The sequence below is a fragment of the Oncorhynchus mykiss genome, chromosome 10, assembly GCF_057628025.1.
Source record: "Oncorhynchus mykiss isolate SJ-2025 chromosome 10, ASM5762802v1, whole genome shotgun sequence".
Classification (NCBI taxonomy): domain Eukaryota; kingdom Metazoa; phylum Chordata; class Actinopteri; order Salmoniformes; family Salmonidae; genus Oncorhynchus; species Oncorhynchus mykiss.
This window is the reverse complement of record NC_143031.1, coordinates 16,203,126-16,221,615: the sequence shown is the minus strand read 5'-3', so window position 1 is coordinate 16,221,615 and position 18,490 is coordinate 16,203,126. Positions and strand designations below refer to the sequence as shown.

The window sequence follows — 18,490 nt, the reverse complement described above, 5'->3', positions numbered from 1 at the left end:
TCTCCCGAGCCCGTACGGGAGTTGTAGCAATGAGACAAGATAGTAGCTACTACAACAATTGGATACCACGAAATTGGGGGTAAAATAAAAATAAAAATTACAAATTTAAAAAGTCCACCGACTCTTACCTTTCATCTGAACTATCTGTTGCGATCCGGAGAGTGGGCCATCAGTTATTGTTTATAGTTATTTCCGCAGAGCGCGGCTTGGAGCACACGCTTCAAACATATTGTGTAATGGGAATTGTCAATGATCACGGCCCTACGGATCCTCATAGGCCAATTATGCAATCAATATGGTTAATATGTAATGAAATTGATTACATGTACACATGAAGACAATTGAAAGGGTGAAATGAGAGGTGTCATTGTTTGCTAACTGATCGACTTCGATATCAAACTAATGGGGATTATAGATTGAATAACCACTGTTTGTATTCTTTCATGGTTGATGATAAATAGTTACGAGCCTAAATGACTCACGGATGATTACTATAGGACTTCTTAATGAACTGGATTGTTGACTTCCCTAATTATGTTAATCATGAATGATTGGTATGATATGATCTTTGGGATGATGAATTTGATCGGATACATGTCATTTGTTTCCTTTGTTATGCAGCACAGACTACTCAGTAAATATACCACTTTATGGTTAAAGGAATTCCTGCCTCAGTCTCATCCATTCCTCTGTCACCTGTCACCTGTTCACCTTCACTGTCAGTCATCCTACCTGTCCAGCTACCCACACAGATTCCACTAATCTTTCATTTACATACACTTAGGTTGGATCCATTAAAACTCGTTTTTCAACCACTCCACAAATTACTTGTTAACAAACTATAGTTTTGGCAAGTCGGTTAGGACATCTACTTTGTGCATGACACAAGTAATTTTTCCAACAATTGTTTACAGACAGATTATTTCACTTATAATTCACTGTATCACAATTCCAGTGGGTCAGAAGTTTACATACACTAAGTTGATTGTGCCTTTTAAACAGCTTGGAAAATTCCAGAAAATGATGCCATGGCTTTAGAAGCTTCTGATAGGCTAATTGACATCATTTGAGTCAATTGGTGGTGTACCTGTGGATGTATTTCAAGGCCACCCTTCAAACTCAATGCCTCTTTGCTTGACATCATGGGAAAATCAGAAGAAATCAGCCAAGACCTCAGAACGAAAGTTGTAGACTTCCACAAGTCTGGTTCATCCATGGGAGCAATTTCCAAATGCCTGAAGGTACCACGTTCATCTGTACAAACAATTGTACGCAAGTATAAACACCGTGGTACCACGCAGCCATCATACCTCTCAGGAAGGAGACGTTTTCTGTCTCCTAGAGATGAACGTACTTTGGTGCGAAAAGTGCAAATCAATCCCAGAACAACAGCAAAGGACCTTCTGAAGATGCTGGAGGAAACAGGTACAAAAGTATCTATATCCACGGTAAAAAGAGTCCTATATCGACAACCTGAAAGGCCGCTCACCAAGGAAGAAGCCACTGCTCCAAACCCGTCATAAAAAAGCCAGACTACGGTTTGCAACTGCACATGGAGAAATGTCCTCTGGTCTGATGAAACAAAAATAGAACTGTTTGGCCATAATGACCATCGTTATGTTTGGAGGAAAAAGGGGGAGGCTTGCAAGCTGAAGAACACCATCCCAACTGTGAATCACGGGGGTGTCAGCATCATGTTGTGGGGGAGCTTTGCTGCAGGAGGGACTGGTGCACTTCACATAACAGATGGCATCATGGGGTAGGAAAATTATGTGGAAATATTGAAGCAACATCTCAAGACATCAGTCAGGAAGTTAATGCTTGGTTTCAAATGGGTCTTCCAAATGGACAATGACCCCAAGCATACTTCCAAAGTTGTGGCAAAATGGCTTAAGAACAACAAAGTCAAGGTAATGGAGTGGCCATCACAAAGCCCTGACCTCAATCCTATAGAACATTTGTGGGCAGAACTGAAAAAGCATGTGCAAGCACGGAGGCCTACAAACCTGACTCAGTTACACCAGCTCTGTCAGGAGGAATGGGCCAAAATTCACCCAACTTATTGTGGGAAGTTTGTGGAAAGCTTCTCTAAAGGTTTGACCCCAAGCTAAACAATTTAAAGGCAATGCTACCAAATACTAATTGAGTGTATGTAAACTTCTGACCCACTGGGAATGTGATGAAAGAAATAAGAGCTGAAATAAATCACTCTACTATTATTCTGACATTTCACATTCTTAAAACAAAGTGGTGATCTTAACTGACCTAAGACAGGAACTTTTTATTAGGATTAAATGTCAGGAATTGTGAAAAACTGAGTTTAAATGTATTTGGCTAAGGCGTATGTAAACCTGAGCTGCAAAGATTAGACTCTAACAAACACTTCATTCTCACCTTATAGGTGAAGTTGAGGGAGTAAAAATTATTAAATAAAGAAACTGTTCCACACTTGTAATCTCATTGTTCTTCATGAAGAATGGTAGACGACTACTACTAGTGCCCAACTGGTTGTCTCGCCTGGGCTTTGACTAGACCATTCCAAGACATTTAAATGTTTCCCCTTAAACCACTTGAGTGTTGCTTTAGCAGTATGCTTAGTCATTGTCCTGTTGGAAGGTGAACCTCCGTCCCAGTCTCAAATCTCTTGAAGACTGAAACAGGTTTCCCTCAAACATTTCCCCGTATTTAGCGCTATCCATCATTCTTTAAAATCTTTCCCAGTCACAACCGATGAAAAAGATACCCACAGCATGATCCTGCCACCACCATGTTTCACTGTGGGGATGGTGTTCTCAGGGCGAGGTTTTGGGTTTGCTCCAGACATAGCGTTTTCCTTGATGGCCAAAAAGCTCAATTTTAGTCTGATCTAACTAGAGTACTTTCTTCCATATGCTTGGGGAGTCTCCCACATGCCTTTTGGCTAACACCAAACATGTTTGCTTATTTCTTTCTTTAAGCAATGGCTTTTTTCTTGACACTCTTCCGTGAAGCTCTGTGGAGTGTACGGCTTAAAGTGGTCCTATGGACAGATAGTTTTGGTGGGCAGCCCTCTCTTGGCAGGTTTGTTGTGGTGCCATGTTCTTTCCCTTTTTTAATAATGGATTTAATGGTGTTCCGGGGGATGTTCAAAGTTTCTGATATTTTTTTATAACCCAAACCTGAACTGTACTTCACATCTTTGTTCCTGACCTGTTTGGAGAGCTCCTTGATCTTCATGGTGCCGCTTGCTTGGTGGTGCCCCTTGCTTAGTGGTGTTACAGACTCTTGGGCCTTTCAGAACAGGTGTATATATACTGAGATCATGTGACAAGATCATGTGACACTTAGATTGCACACAGGTGGACTTTATTTAACTAATTATGTGACTTGTGAAGGTAATTGGTTGCACCAGATCTTATTTAGGGGCTTCATAGCAAAAGGGGGGAATGCATATGCACGCACCACTTTAGCATTTATTTTTTCCATTTATTTTTTAAACAAGTAATTATTTTCATTTCACATCAACAATTTGGACTATTTTGTGTATGTCCATTACATGAAATCCAAATAAAAATCAATTTAAATTACAGGTTGTAATGACACAAAATAGGAAGAATGCCAAGGAGATGAATACGTTTGCAAGGCACTGTATGCCCAATATACCATGGCTAAGGGTTTACTACAACTCCATTGTATATTTGGCCTTGTGTTTTAGGTTACTGTCCGACTGAAAATACAATTAATCTCAGTGTCTGGTGGAAAGCAGACTAAACCAGGTTTTCCTGTGCTCATCCCCAGAATCCTTTCACATGTCTATTTTCAAAGGATAATGCAGACAGACAGACAGACACACAGACACAGAGAGAGAAAGAGAACAACTTTCTGCAACTATGAAAAACTCTGCCATAGCCTGTAATAAAAGCAAAAGCATTTATAGCATCAGAGAATCTCTAAAGTAGGGGCCATCTCTGATAGCTATAGAACCGCAGAGACTGTCACAAATTGTAGCTTTTAATGACCTATCAAACTTAATGACTTAGAGGTGAAATATATCAAATGTCTTGGTTTTTTAACATTTGTATTTCATCACCTGCCGAATTAAAACCTCAAATAGCTCTGAAGCTCAATTCACCGAACCCTTCTTAATTGGAAAAATAAAATATGATTTTTTCAAATTCAAAACATAGGTATATATTTTACTGGTGCACAAAATGAACCGTGCATCAACATCACTGTGTTCAAAGAACTTAATCATAAAAACATGATTTTCACACAAAAACATAATAATGAATATTTACTGCAAATCAGTGTGACTTCTGCTGTTGCCTTTCAGAGACCAGTTCAGAAATGCGCGGCTTCACCTTGGCAAGTGCCACTCTCATGTCATTTTTGCAACAAAGTCTGTTCCTTTTCTTCGTTTTTATGTCCAGCATCCTCGAAAAGGATTGCTCGCAAAGATATGTTGTAACAAACGGTATGAAAATCTCCAGAGCTTTTTTAGCAATAACAGGGTACGTTACCATTTGTTGACACCAAAACGTTGAAAGCGTTGTTGTTCTGAAGAGTTGCTGTTGAACCTGGCTCTGCTGAATTTCAATGATTTCATCGAGGTATTCATTATTGACATCTGTTGTCTCAACACTAAACGTGAACGACTGTCTCCCCCATGCTGGATATGACTCTCTTTTAGAGAAGTATCCATCGAGAGACTTTGCAAGCTCATCTAAGTGCGTGGCAATTGCTTGCTTCAGTTCCGCGGGTACAGAAATGTCTCCGATTCCAGATACATCTTCGATCTTACTTACACAGTCGTCCAGCAGGGGAAAGTTTGCGAAGTTTTCGTTCTCTGTTCGTCGTTTCCATAACCATAGCTTTTTTTGAAAAGCCTTCAGGTTTTCCTCCGCATTGATGATGTTGACTCCACCGCCCTGCTTCTTTTGATTGAGATGATTGAGAGCTGTGAAGATATCAGCCATGTACGCTAAAATGAGAATGAACTCAGAATTTTTGAAGCAATCTGCATGACAATGTTGGTGCTCTTGCAAAAACAGGGCTAATTCCACACGCACAGCAAAAACACGATTCAGCACCGGTCCCCGGGATAACCAGCGAACGTTAGAAAGGTACAGAAGTACCTCGAATTCAGAGCCCATTTCTTTACACAGCTCACTGAAGATGCGGTACCTCAGTGCACTAGTTCGCACATAGTTCACGCATTCCACTACAATTTTTAATGCTTCTGCCAGTTTCGGAGGCAAGGTTTTTGTTGCCATCGCATGCCTGTGCAGAATACAATGCGTAACAATGATGTGTGGTGCATCGGCTTTCACTAGCGCACCAAAACCAGACTTTCTTCCCAGCATGACTGGAGCTCCATCCGAACAAACTGCAGAAACCATATCCCACGAAAGATTGTTGTCTTTGAAGAAGTCATCCACAAGTTTCTTCACATCGGCTGCCTTAGTTGTTGTTGTAAGAGGCTTACAAAATAAAAAATCTTCCTTTATCAGGTCGTCTTTCACATAGCGCACGAATACAGCAAGCTGGCTTAGATTGGAAACGTCTGTGTTCTCATAGAGTTGAAGGCTGAATTTTCGGTTCGGTTTGTTGATGGGTGCAAAGCCGAGAACAGGCAGAGTAGCCTTTTCATCGAATCTGGCTCTCTTCACCTTGAATTCAGCGAGCGTTGTGTTCTTGTATTTTCCATCTCCATGCAGCTTAAGGAAGTGTTCTCTTAGTTTTGCCGGTGCTAGACTAGAATTGCTCAACTTGGCATTGCAAATCATGCAGTTAGGACGCTGACTCCCATCACGTTCCGTTATACATGTGAATCCATATTGTACATATTCATCCGACAACTTTATTTTTTTACTCGACATAGTAAGTATGAAGGGATTAAAATATTAAGAAAGAAATCAAAAGACGTACCCTCACGACAGTCACAAGTCTACTACTGAGCGCACCAAATTCCCTGCAGCACAGATAGGCCAAGCGATGTAGCGTGATCACCTGTGCAGCCAATGATGGCCTAGCGGGGCGTGATCATCACGAATCATATGAGTCGGATGTGTGTCTTGACCTCCGCCGAACCCCTGAGACTGACTCACCGAACCCCTGGGGTTCGATCGAACCCAGGTTAAGAACCACTGGACTATGCATAGATAATAAACAGAGAGTAGCATCAGCGTAAAAGAGAGGGTGGGGGGGACAATGCAAATAATCTGGGTAGCCATTTGATTAGCTATATATATATATATATATATATGATATATTGTTAACATATGGAAACATAATTAGATATTGTACATAATATTACCTTCAACATACATTGATTCATTTAATTTCACATATATTTAATTGTTTCCAACTTCATTATGCATAATAAGCCTCATCAACAGGGGGAACATATTGGGTGATAAGCTGTAGAAAGAATATATTAATTTGTAAGATTTATGAACAAAATAATTGTTCATAAGAAGGGCCTGAGCTCAAAGTCAATATTCAGACCACTAGGGGTCAATGTTTTTAGACAGGATATCCAGTAGGCCCCCCTCTGTAGTAGTAAGATCTCAATGTTACCTCCTTTCCTTGGTAGAGCAACATGCTCAATGCCTGTGTATTTGAGGGAGGAGAGAGGACGGTTCGCTTCAACAAAGTGAGCTACCACTGGATAGTCAGTGTTCTTACTCCAGATTGAGCTGCAGTGTTCAGCAATGCGTTGATTTAATTGTCTTTTCGTTTGTCCTATGTGTAGGGTTTCCCGCATGAACAGGTGATGAGATAGATTACTCCCTGTCTTGCATGAGATGATAACCCTAACAGGGATTTTTCAACCTCTATGTGGGTGTCTGAAGAAGGATGTTTTTGTGTGCACATGGAATGAGTGTCAAGAGTGTCTGAGTGGGCTCATGTGGAGATGGCAAAAGAGATATTGGGGGTAACAGATGTTACTGTTGAAATGGTTGTTGACATCCTGAACAATCCTAAGGCTGGAGTGTTTCAGCATGATATAGATATAGTTTAATAGGGTTGGGGAGGGGTTTTGGGGGAGGGTGTGGTAGAAGTTAGTAGGGATTTATTTTGTTTTAGTTAATTTTTTCATGGTAGTACAGAATTGGGAAGATCATGATTGATCGTACATTCCAGCACAGTAGGTGGCGGCATGCACTTAAACGATTGTTTGAGGACCCCATTATATCATAGAAGAAGGGCTTCTATTATATCATAGAAAGTGGACCCCCATTATATCATAGAAGCAGGGCTTTCTCCAATAGAGCTCCATTTTTATGGAATGGTCTGCCTACCCATGTGAGAGACACAGACTCGGTCTCAACCTTTAAGTCTTTATTGAAGACTCATCTCTTCAGTTGGTCCTATGATTGAGTGTAGTCTGGCCCAGGAGTGTGAAGGTGAATGGAAAGGCACTGGAGAAACGAACCACCCTTGCTGTCTCTGCTTGGCTGGTTCCCCTCTCTCCACTGGGATTCTCTGTCTCTAACCCTATTACAGGGCTCAGTCACTGGCTTACTGTTGCTCTTCCATGCCGTCCCTAGGAGAGGTGCGTCACTTGAGTGGGTTGAGTCACTGACGTGATCTCCCTGTCTGGGTTGGCGCCCCCCTTGGGTTGTGCCGTGGCGGTGACCTTTGTGGGCTATACTCGGCCTCTCAGGATGGTAAGTTGGTGGTTGAAGATATCCCTCTAGTGGTGTGGGGGCTGTGCTTTGACAAAGTGGGTGGGGTTATATCCTGCCTGGTTGGCCCTGTCCGGGGGTATCGTCGGATGGGGCCACAGTGTCTCCCGATCCCTCCTGTCTCAGTCTCCAGTATTTATACTGCAGTAGTTTATGTGTCGGGGGGCTAGGGTCAGTTTGTTATATCTGGAGTATTTCTCCTGTCTTATCCGATGTCCTGTGTGAATTTAAGTATGCTCTTTCTAATTCTCTCTCTCTTTCTCTTTCTTTCTTTGTCTCTTTCTTTCTTTTTCTCGGAGGAGGACCTGAGCCCTAGGACCATGCCTCAGAACTACCTGGCCTGATGACTCCTTGCTGTCCCCAGTCCACCTGGCCATGCTGCTGCTCCAATTTCAACTGTTCTGCCTGCGGCAATGGAACCCTGATCTGTTCACCGGACGTGCTAACTGTGCCGTACCTGGTATTTTCAACTCTCTAGAGACAGTAGGAGCGGTAGAGATACTCTGAATGATTGGCTATGAAAAGCCAACTGACATTTACTCCTGAGGTGCTGACCTGTTGCACCCTCGACAACCACTGTGATTATTATTATTTGACCCTGCTGGTCATCTATGAACATTTGAACATCTTGGCCATGTTCTGTTATAATCTCCACCCGGCACAGCCAGAAGAGGACTGGCCACCCCTCATAGCCTGGTTCCTCTCTAGGTTTCTTCCTGGGTTCTGGCCTTTCTAGGGAGTTTTTCCTAGCCACCGTGCTTCTACACCTGCATTGCTTGCTGTTTGGGGTTTTAGGCTGGGTTTCTGTACAGCACTTTGTGACATCAGCTGATGTAAGAAGGGCTTTATAAAAACATTTGATTTGATATTCACTAATGATAGCCTGGTGGAGCCTACCCATAGAGTGATTACGCCCTCTGCTGGCGAGGAGACATCAGTATAGGCAATCATTAGTATATTCATACGTTGGCTTCACTTACATGTAGGCCTATAACATGTTATAGGATATGCATTACAATAATCCTCCATCACGTGAGAAACTATGGTTAAAGTGCACCTTTGCATGGTGCCACCTTGGAACGATGACAATAACAATATCCTACAGGACTTCTATTTGACCAATCCGTAAGGGTCTTTGTTTTTTTACAACATATGATAAACTTACAACATGGACCTCTTATCTTTTTTTCCTTAAAAGCACATGGATATGTGTGAAACAGATACACAAAAACGTGGGATTTTGTAATATATTCAAAAACTTAAATGTTGTCTAATGTTAGTAGTAGCTAGTAGCCTTGTCAATGATGCATCAATGCAATATTGGCACAGGATATTTTAGTCTTTTAAGATCTTTAATAGGCTGATGTGTCTAGGCTTGGTAATGGCAAAAGCTGACAGTTAAGAAAATTCTAAAGCCCTTAGAAGTCCTCTCCACCACTCCTAAATTAAGAGCTCTGTTAGAGGCATGTTGTCATTTCAGCGTTCACTAAATAAAATAAGATTGATTGATAAACGTAAGACTGGTAAGAAATCTTTATACTATTCGATAATCCTTTTAATGTACTTTAATTGTAACCGATATACAAGACTATAGTTCTTTAAATTGAACGGACACAGGAGCTTCCATTCATCAAAATCCCCAAATGTGTTTCATGAATGGAAAAAAAAGTAACAAAGCACATTGCATTTGGTTATAGGCCTACTGTAATTCATTATGATACTTACTTTTAATTTGTGAAATTTCACTTCAGACACTTTCCAGATGCTGCACTAGGCCACTGGGAATTCAAATGTTGGGAAGTATGTGGCGAACGTGCGCAAAGGGAGAATTTGTGAATTACTTTCAGAAAATGTATTACACTTATGGGAAAAATGACAGAATTCTGATAAGAATTGCTCCTAAGTGGCAAAGTTATCATTAGGCTGCTTTGTGAATATACGGATTAAGACTTTAGGCTCACCACAGAACATTACTTACTATCAGTCCTCAAAGGACTTGGGACCTTTAGTTTTCCATTTACTCTCAAATAACAACCCCATCATCTCTAAATCTACCACACACTATGTTAAACAATTAAGATCAGATGTTTTATTTGTTTTTTAATCAAAGTTATATATCTTCATAATAAATAGTTTGTGCTGTTGTGCCCTCTATCAATATAAATAGCAAAATATAATGTCACATTTCCTACACCTAAATGTAGATTTCCCCCTTAATTCTTCATTCTAATCAAAGCATCTTAACAATAATTGTATTCTTTAAGAAATAATCCGCACAACAACAAAAAACAATACAGTTGAGAATTCTTATTCAAAGAAAACATTTTCAAAAAATCTGAATTCACAAAATAATAAAAAAAAATAAGAAGAAGAACGTAAAAATAGGCGGATTACGATGAACTGTGTCCAAGGGCCATAGATGCTAAAGTCACACAAAATGTCAACTACTGATGTGAGGTGAGTGTCAGGGGACACAAAGTGCTAGCTGTTGTGTGGAGAGAAGCAAAAGAAGCTGATATTATTTCCTTCCCCTCCTTCATTGGCGTGGCGATCTTCGAATATTCATGTGAAATTCCACGCAGTGTCGACGTGAACACATGCCCTTGTTTATTAAATTTCCTTAGCATTTTTAAAAATAAAAACATGAAATATACAAACAGTCCATTTTTTTAGGCCAAAAATGTGTCTTAAACGTTGTGGTGTACATTCAGGAACATTCATATTGAAAGTGGAAAAAAAAGAAACTATAAGAAAAAAATCTGTTTAATTGGCTATAATTATGAACAATATAAATTACCATTACAGTTGAACATATGTTACAAAGTATGTTGTGAATCTAGCAGTCCAATATCCCTGCCAAAGTGGTGTGTTCTCATAATTTCTCTTTTGATGGGATCCAGATGTAGGGTCCTGAATGCTCCTCTATCACCATTTTGCAGTGGTTATAAATGTCTTCTAAGGTGTCTCCTTGAACAAGGGCTGCAAAACAAGGGGATACATTCAGTACAGGCAGATCTAACCATTTATAAATTATTTTCTAATAGAAGGAAATCTTTTTTTGTCATGTACATACTGTTGGTGATAATAATAAATTGCATCCATAGAACACATTGTGGTCCCACAGGTTAAGGTTGAAAAAGTCACTGCAAAGGATTAAAACATTCTGCTAACACCTGCTCTTTTGGTTTTTACTGCCGTGGTTTAGTTCTAATAGTTCCTAACCATACAGCAAATGAGGGTGTAATTTGTCACCATAAAAGGTGAATGAAGGGCATTATCCAGGCAGGCTTGTAATGCTCATTCACATATGCAGAATTACAGTAGGGATCTGTTTAATCATTGAAATGATGAACATCAATAATGTTCATAATTCCCATTTAATTGTAGGATCTCCATGTAGGCCAATTTCTTTGTAATCCACAGAGGCTTGAGAAATGAGGCCCCAGGACTGAATACATTAACAACGGTTGAGACTACAACTTTCACATCTCTTTTGTCTAAAAAGAGGAACATTGTGCATCTTTACTCATGGATACTGTACCTGTGAAAAACTCGCCAAACTCCTGCTCCAACTTCATGGCCCGGTCAAATGTCTTCCTGGCCTGCTCTTCTGTTAATCTCTTATTCATCTCCCTGGGAACAAAGGTTTGTTGTGAGGCATCAGAGACCATGGGGCAGTTTCCTGGACACAGATTATGCCTAGTCCTGGACTAAAAAGCAAGCTCAATCTGTGTCCGGGAAATCAGTCCCAAAGGTTCTAATCTCTGCAACTGCATTTCCACATGTATGGACTACGAATTACGTTCATTAAGTTAATGTGGTATTTGTCAATTCAACTCCCATTTCCACTTAATTGCCTGATTTACCCCCTCCCCATTTAAAAATATATTCTGCACTCAATTTAATGATGTCAGCTCCTTCTCCTGTATTGGATATCCGTAATAAACACATCTGCTATGTAATATTTTCACGAGTTAGGATATGAGAGAACTCACATTAATGAATCAATGGACCTAGGCTTTATAAAGATGGCAATGGGGTAGAGTTGTGCTACTTGTAGTCGTTTTATGGCATTCCCTGACACGTCCAGTATGCAGTGTTTACCCTGCTGACAGAGGAAAGAGACAGTTTATACACGTACATACTCTATACAGTATACACTGAGTGTACAAACATTAGGAGCACATTCCTAATGTTGAGTTGCATCCCCTTTTGCCCTCAGAACAGCTCCCTTTATCTACACTGATTTGAAGAGTAGCTGCTACTTTTGCAACAGCTAATGGGGATCCTAATCAAATACCAAATACCAAATTCGTCAGGACAAGGTGTCGAAAGCATTCCATAGGGATATTGGTCCATGTTGACTCCAATGCTTCCCACAGTTGTGTAAAGTTGCCTGGATGTCCTTTGGGTGGTGGCCTATTCTTGATACACACAGGAAAATGATGAGCGTGAAAAACCCAGCAGCGTTGCAGTTCTTGACACAAACCGGTGCGCCTACCGTTCAAAGGCACTGACATATTTTGTCATGCCCATTCACCTTCTGTATGGTACAAACACAATCCACTGTCTCAACTGTCTCAAGGCTTAAAAATCCTTCTTTAACCTGTCCCCTCCCCTTTATCTACACTGATTTGAAGTGGATTTAACCAGTGACATCAATAAGGGATCATAGCTTTCCCCTGGATTCACCTGGTCAGTCTATGTCATGGAAAGTGCAGGTAACCTTAATGTTTTGTACACAAAGTGTATATCATTGAATTTACATGATGTCCTTGATTGAGTCAAATAACTGTTTCTGACATAATACTTTATTAGAAGAGGTATTTAACACATACAAAGGAATAGATATGCTTGGAGACCATGGTTGTCCTTTTAGTTATTTGTCCTTTTAGTTATTCGTCCAATAAGACACAAAGACCCACATTTTAAAATTCTGAAATTGGTCTAATAAAATCAAAATATTGGTATTGTCACGTTCTGACCTCTATTTCTGTTGTTTTGTATTTATTTAGTATGGTCAGGGCGTGAGTTGGGTGGGCAGTCTATGTTTGTTTTTCTATGTTTTGGGGCATTTCTATGTTTTCGGCCTAGTGTGGTTCTCAATCAGAGGCAGGTGTCATTAGTTGTCTCTGATTGAGAATCATACTTAGGTAGCCTGGGTTTCACTGTGTGTTTGGGGGTGATTGTTCCTGTCACTGTGTTTGTTGTCACAGGATAGGACTGTTTTGCAGTTTCACATTTCTTGTTTTTGTTAGTTTGTTCATGTGTAGTGATTTATTAAAACATGAATAACCACCACGCTGCGCTTTGGTCCGCTTCTCTTCCTCCTACAGATGAACGCCCTTACAGAATCACCCCCCGCAACAGGACCAAGCGGCGTGGTAACGGGCAACAGCGGCACAAGGAGGAATGGACTTGGGATGATGTGTTGGACGGCAAGGGTTGCTACACATGGGAGGAGATCCTGGCGGGAAAGGATCGCCTTCCATGGGAACAGGTGGAGGCAGCGAGGAGAGCAGAGGCAGCCGGAGAGAGGAGCCGGCGATATGAGGGAACACGGTTGGCAAGGAAGCCCGGGAGTCAGCCCCAAAAATTTCTTGGGGGGGGGCTAACAGGGAGTATGGCTACGCCAGGTAGGAGACCTGAGCCAACTTCCTGTGGTTACCGGGGGGCTAGAGAGACCGGGCAGGCACCGTGTTATGCTGTGGAGCGCACGGTGTCCCCAGTGCGGGTGCACAGCCCGGTGCGGTACATTCCAGCTCCGCGTATCGGCCGGGCTAGAGTGGGCATCGAGCCAAGTGCCATGAAGCCGGCTCTACGCATCTGGTCTCCAGTGCGTCTCCTTGGGCCGGCTTACATGGCACCAGCCTTGCGCACGGTGTCCCCGGTTCGCCTGCATAGCCCAGTGCGGGCTATTCCACCTCGCCGCACTGGCAGGGCGACCGGGACCATTCAACCGGGTAAGGTTGGGCAGGCTCGGTGCTCAAGAGCTCCAGTGCGCCTGCACGGCCCGGTCTATCCGTCACCACCTCCACGCACCAGCCCTCCGGTGGCAGCTCCCCGTACCAGGCTGTCTCTCCGGCCCATCCTTGCAGGGGCTCTCTCCTCTCCAGCGCTGCCGGAGTCTCCCGCCTGTTCGGCGCTACGAGAGCTACTCAGTCCGGCGCTTCCAGAGCCTTCCTCCTCTCCAGCGCCGCCAGTGCCGCTCGTCAGCCCAACGCCGCCCGTCTGCCCAGCGCCGCCAGTGCCGCCCGTCAGTCCGGCGGTTCCAGAGCCTTCCTCCTCTCCAGCGCCGCCAGTGCCGCCCGTCTGCCCAGCGCCGCCAGTGCCGCCCGTCTGCCCAGCGCCGCCAGCGCCGCCCGTCTGCCCAGCGCCGCCAGCGCCGCCCGTCTGCCCAGCGCCGCCAGCGCCGCCCGTCTGCCCAGCGCCGCCAGCGCCGCCCGTCTGCCCAGCGCCGCCAGCGCCGCCCGTCTGCCCAGCGCCGCCAGCGCCTGCCCAGCGCCGCCAGCGCCGCCCGTCTGCCCAGCGCCGCCAGCGCCGCCCGTCTGCCAGGAGCCGCCAGCGCCGCCCGTCTGCCAGGAGCCGCCAGTGCCGCCCGTCAGCCAGGGGCCGCCAGTGCCGCCCGTCAGCCAGGGGCCGCCAGTGCCGCCGGTCAGCCAGGGGCCGCCAGTGCCGCCGGTCAGCCAGGGGCCGCCAGTGCCGCCGGTCAGCCAGGGGCCGCCGGTCAGCCAGGGGCCGCCAGTAAGCCAGGGGCCGCCAGTGCCGCCAGTCAGCCAGGGGCCGCCAGTAAGCCAGGGGCCGCCAGTGCCGTCAGTCAGCCAGGGGCCGCCCGAGCAGCTGCCCCTCTGTCCAGAGCAGCTGTCGCCCCTCTGTCCCGAGCAGCTGCCGCCCCTCTGTCCCGAGCAGCTGCCGCCCCTCTGTCCCGAGCAGCTGCCGCCCCTCTGTCCCGAGCAGCTGCCGCCCCTCTGTCCCGAGCAGCTGCCGCCCCTCTGTCCCGAGCAGCTGCCGCCCCTCTGTCCCGAGCAGCTGCCGCCCCTCTGTCCCGAGCAGCTGCCGCCCCTCTGTCCCGAGCCGCTATCGCCCCTCTGTCCCGAGCCGCTATCGCCCCTCTGTCCCGAGCCGCTATCGCCCCTCTGTCCCGAGCCGCTATCGCCCCTCTGTCCCGAGCCGCTATCGCCCCTCTGTCCCGAGCAGCTGCCCCTCTGTCCCGAGCAGTTGTCCCTCTGTCCCGAGCAGCTGCTTCACCTCTGTCCCGAGCTGCCCCTCTGTCCCGAGCAGCCCCTCTGTCCAGTGGGGTCATTGAGAGGGGTGGCCATGGTGAGTAAGCCAGGGAGGCGGACAATAAGGCGGACTAAGACAATGGTGAAGTGGGGTCCGCGTCCCGCGCCAGAGCCGCCACCGCGGACAGACGCCCACCCAGACCCTCCCCTATAGGTCAAGGTTTTGCGGCCGGAGTCCGCACCTTTGGGGGGGGGGGGGTACTGTCACGTTCTGACCTCTATTTCTGTTGTTTTGTATTTATTTAGTATGGTCAGGGTGTGAGTTGGGTGGGCAGTCTATGTTTGTTTTTCTATGTTTTGGGGCATTTCTATGTTTTCGGCCTAGTATGGTTCTCAATCAGAGGCAGGTGTCATTAGTTGTCTCTGATTGAGAATCATACTTAGGTAGCCTGGGTTTCACTGTGTGTTTGGGGGTGATTGTTCCTGTCACTGTGTTTGTTGTCACAGGATAGGACTGTTTTGCGGTTTCACATTTCTTGTTTTTGTTAGTTTGTTCATGTGTAGTGATTTATTAAAACATGAATAACCACCACGCTGCGCTTTGGTCCGCTTCTCTTCCTCCTACAGACGAACGCCCTTACAGGTATGATCTTTTTGTGTGGTTACATCACACATTTTGTCTGGATTAAATATAGATCAACACAACGCTATAACCACAGAGTTAAATGGAACCTGAATAGTGTTAAATATGGAAGTGTATTTTCGACCAGCAGAACATTTTTGTTAGTTAATGCATAGGGGTCGATATGTATTAAGGTAGTAGTAGGGTTAAGGTTAGTTAGGAATTAGGTTAGATATAGTTTCAGTGGGGCCTCCTGAGTGACTCAGCGGTCTAAGGCACTGCATCGCTGATCCCGTTCGCCAGTTGAACAGTGTTTCCTCCGACACATTGGTGCGGCTGGGTTAAGCTGGCGGGTGTAAAGGAGCGCAGTTAGGCGAGTCATGTTTCGAAGGACGCGTGACTCCACCTTCGCCTCTCCTGAGCCCGTTGGGGAGTTCCAGCGATGAGACAAGATCGGAAAATACAACAACAACAAAACATTTCAGTGAAGTTAATTAAGGAAATGGTTATGGCTTGATTTTTTGCGCAAAAGTTCAACAATCACCTTCTGCTACCATTTCTGTCAAGCTGTCGACGCATACAGTTTGACGCACACGTTCAATAAATCCAATGTATGCACCACACAGAACATTTCCATTGGAAATTAATGTACTTCTGTGGTACCAAAATGCAATAACATTGTCGGTGTGATTGAGGCATTAGGAAAAGCTATAAAAGTTAACATTGGATTAGCGCAACGCCGCCTGCCACCGTTATTTTTCTGCCTGTTGAAAACACACTGCCTAAATACAGTATATCTCAATGACAGTGACACTCACCCTCTCAGCCACATATTTGACCGACTGAACACTGGTTCCATATAGATTGTCGTTGTACTGGCCCGCCTCAATGAACTTGTGCTCTTGGATGTCCTGCTCCATCTGCTCTCTGGACATTACAAAATGGTAGTCCCGCCCATCGACCTCGTAGTCCCTCCTCGACCGAGTGGTATCTTTGATTCAAGAGGAGAAGACAATAAGCTAAAATAATACAGAAAGTACAATGTAAAGGGAGGAAACTGTTTAACTGAATGTGCAACTTTTTGATGAGCGAGTTATAGAGGGGGCAGCGTATAGTGATCGGTTTAACAATTTAGAAGTATCTCAGAAGGCACTACATCCCACACTTCGAACACACCGATAGAGTCCTTGCACAAAATAGTACGCAGCATCATCTGGATATGTGTGCAACAAAAGTTCAACATTCACCTTCTGCTACCATTTCTGTCAAGCCGTCTACACATACAGTTTGATGCATAACGTTCGATAAATCCAAAGGATGTACCACACAGAACGCACTGCAACCGCCTCTGTAACGCAATGCTGCAAGGCAAACGCAGCGTTTCATTGGAAATGAATGTAATTCTGTCGTACCAAAATGCAATGACGCTGTGGGTGTGATCGAAGCGTAGTACCTTTTATTTATATTATAGTTACATAGGCAGGTACAGTGTGACTACAGTATAGATACTGTACATAAACACAACTATTCTACCTGTTTGTGTAAACAAACTCTAATTATGCACTGAAAATGTTTCAAAATACCATGATAGTGTTTTGAAAGCATAAAAAGTAGTGCACCTAAGCTAAGATCTGGTGTTTGCAGGGTGATTTGAATGTAAACCCAGTCTAACTGTTACTGATACTGTAAATGTGCATTTTGTTCAATCTGATGTGTTATGGTAAATGTGTAAAATAGGGAAATCTAGCGATTCCACTGGAAATCTATAGATTCTCCATCGCACTGTTAAAAAATGTGTAGATTTAATAGTGAGAAGGGAAATTTCCCCATTCCCCACAATGAATCTGTACATCTCCTGGTAACTATGTGTAGAGAGGCATTTGGAGTATTTTTAAAATGTCAATACTGCAATTTCTACTCTAAGTCCATTTTCAATCTACTACTTACAACAGTGTGGAACATATTCTACTTCCTTTCACTACATTGTATTAACCAATAACTTAGTTACACTACATTCTGTATACCAGCAACGAAGGGGCTCACTTACCTGGCTGCCCTGAACAGTTAGCCGCTTTACATGGTTTAAAAAATAGATGGAATAAAAAGATAAATCAATTAAAACAAACCAAATCAAAACAATGACGATCAAAATAAAAATATGACATCAAGTAGACAGTGGTGTGGACAGTTCTTTGAAATATACAATAGTATGAAATACTATCATTATACTGAAAAACTGTATTTAAAAGGTCATATAACTCAAACAATTGTTTGTAAATATTCCTCATTAAAAACTGGGTGGTTCGAGCCCTGAATGCTGATTGGCTCACAGCCATAGTATATCAGACCGTATACTACAGGTATGACAAAACATTTATTTTTACTGCTCTAATGCTGCAAATGAACACATTTCTAGTGGCAAATGTATTCAATTATAGCCATGGTATAAAAGGGATAATCAACTTGAGGCTCTATGCGATCTCTGGAAAATAATGCAACTCTGTGGAAGGTCAGATCCACGGCGCGCTACACACCTTCCACGTTGTTCATTATTTTCCATAGAATGCATAGCCCCTCGTTGATTATTCCTTACTTAGTCAACTTTTAATACTGTCCCAAAAATCCATGTTTTCAAGATTATTTTCATTACATTACATTCAGTCTCCTGATTAACAAAATCAAACAGGAGCAAAAACTCTCATAAGGATCCAAAACTTTTTCAGGAATGAATCATAGGCCTGCTATTAGGACCGCTATGAGGCTTGAATGTGCAAAATAATTGGATTGTGAGACCATACTAATGGTGTACCAATGAGAAATGTATGAAAAATGGTTTTAGAGTAAAATGCCAGAAGCACTCTACTGTCCATGAACCTTTGAACTTAGTAGTATGGTCACACTACTATACATAAACAGTATCTGGTCTACAGCCAAAACTCCAAATCCTGTTGTCTGTAAAACAAAATCCACATTTA

General features: G+C 43.7%; 1 protein-coding gene across 50 annotated transcripts in view; it reads right to left on the bottom strand.

Moving 5' to 3' along the window:
- Window positions 1-9,212: 9,212 nt before the first annotated feature.
- Window positions 9,213-18,490, bottom strand: part of LOC110533415 (disks large homolog 2) — a 317,171-nt gene continuing 307,893 nt past the window's right edge. For 21 of the 50 annotated variants that reach the window (XR_016483585.1, XR_016483588.1, XR_016483591.1 and 18 more), the window contains 4 exons: window positions 16,334-16,506; window positions 11,666-11,775; window positions 11,212-11,303; window positions 9,213-10,649 (listed from right to left, as the gene is read on the bottom strand). Coding sequence is in view for 44 of the 50 variants with exons in the window: in XM_036989776.2 (XP_036845671.2) it covers window positions 10,543-10,649; window positions 11,212-11,303; window positions 11,666-11,775; window positions 16,334-16,506 (482 nt within the window). In the remaining 6 variants the exon portion in view is untranslated. Of the gene's footprint in view, window positions 10,650-11,211; window positions 11,304-11,665; window positions 11,779-16,333; window positions 16,507-17,562; window positions 17,587-18,490 lie in introns of all 50 variants that reach the window. The other 29 variants (XR_016483586.1, XM_036989774.2, XM_036989778.2 and 26 more) reach the window with 4 other exon arrangements.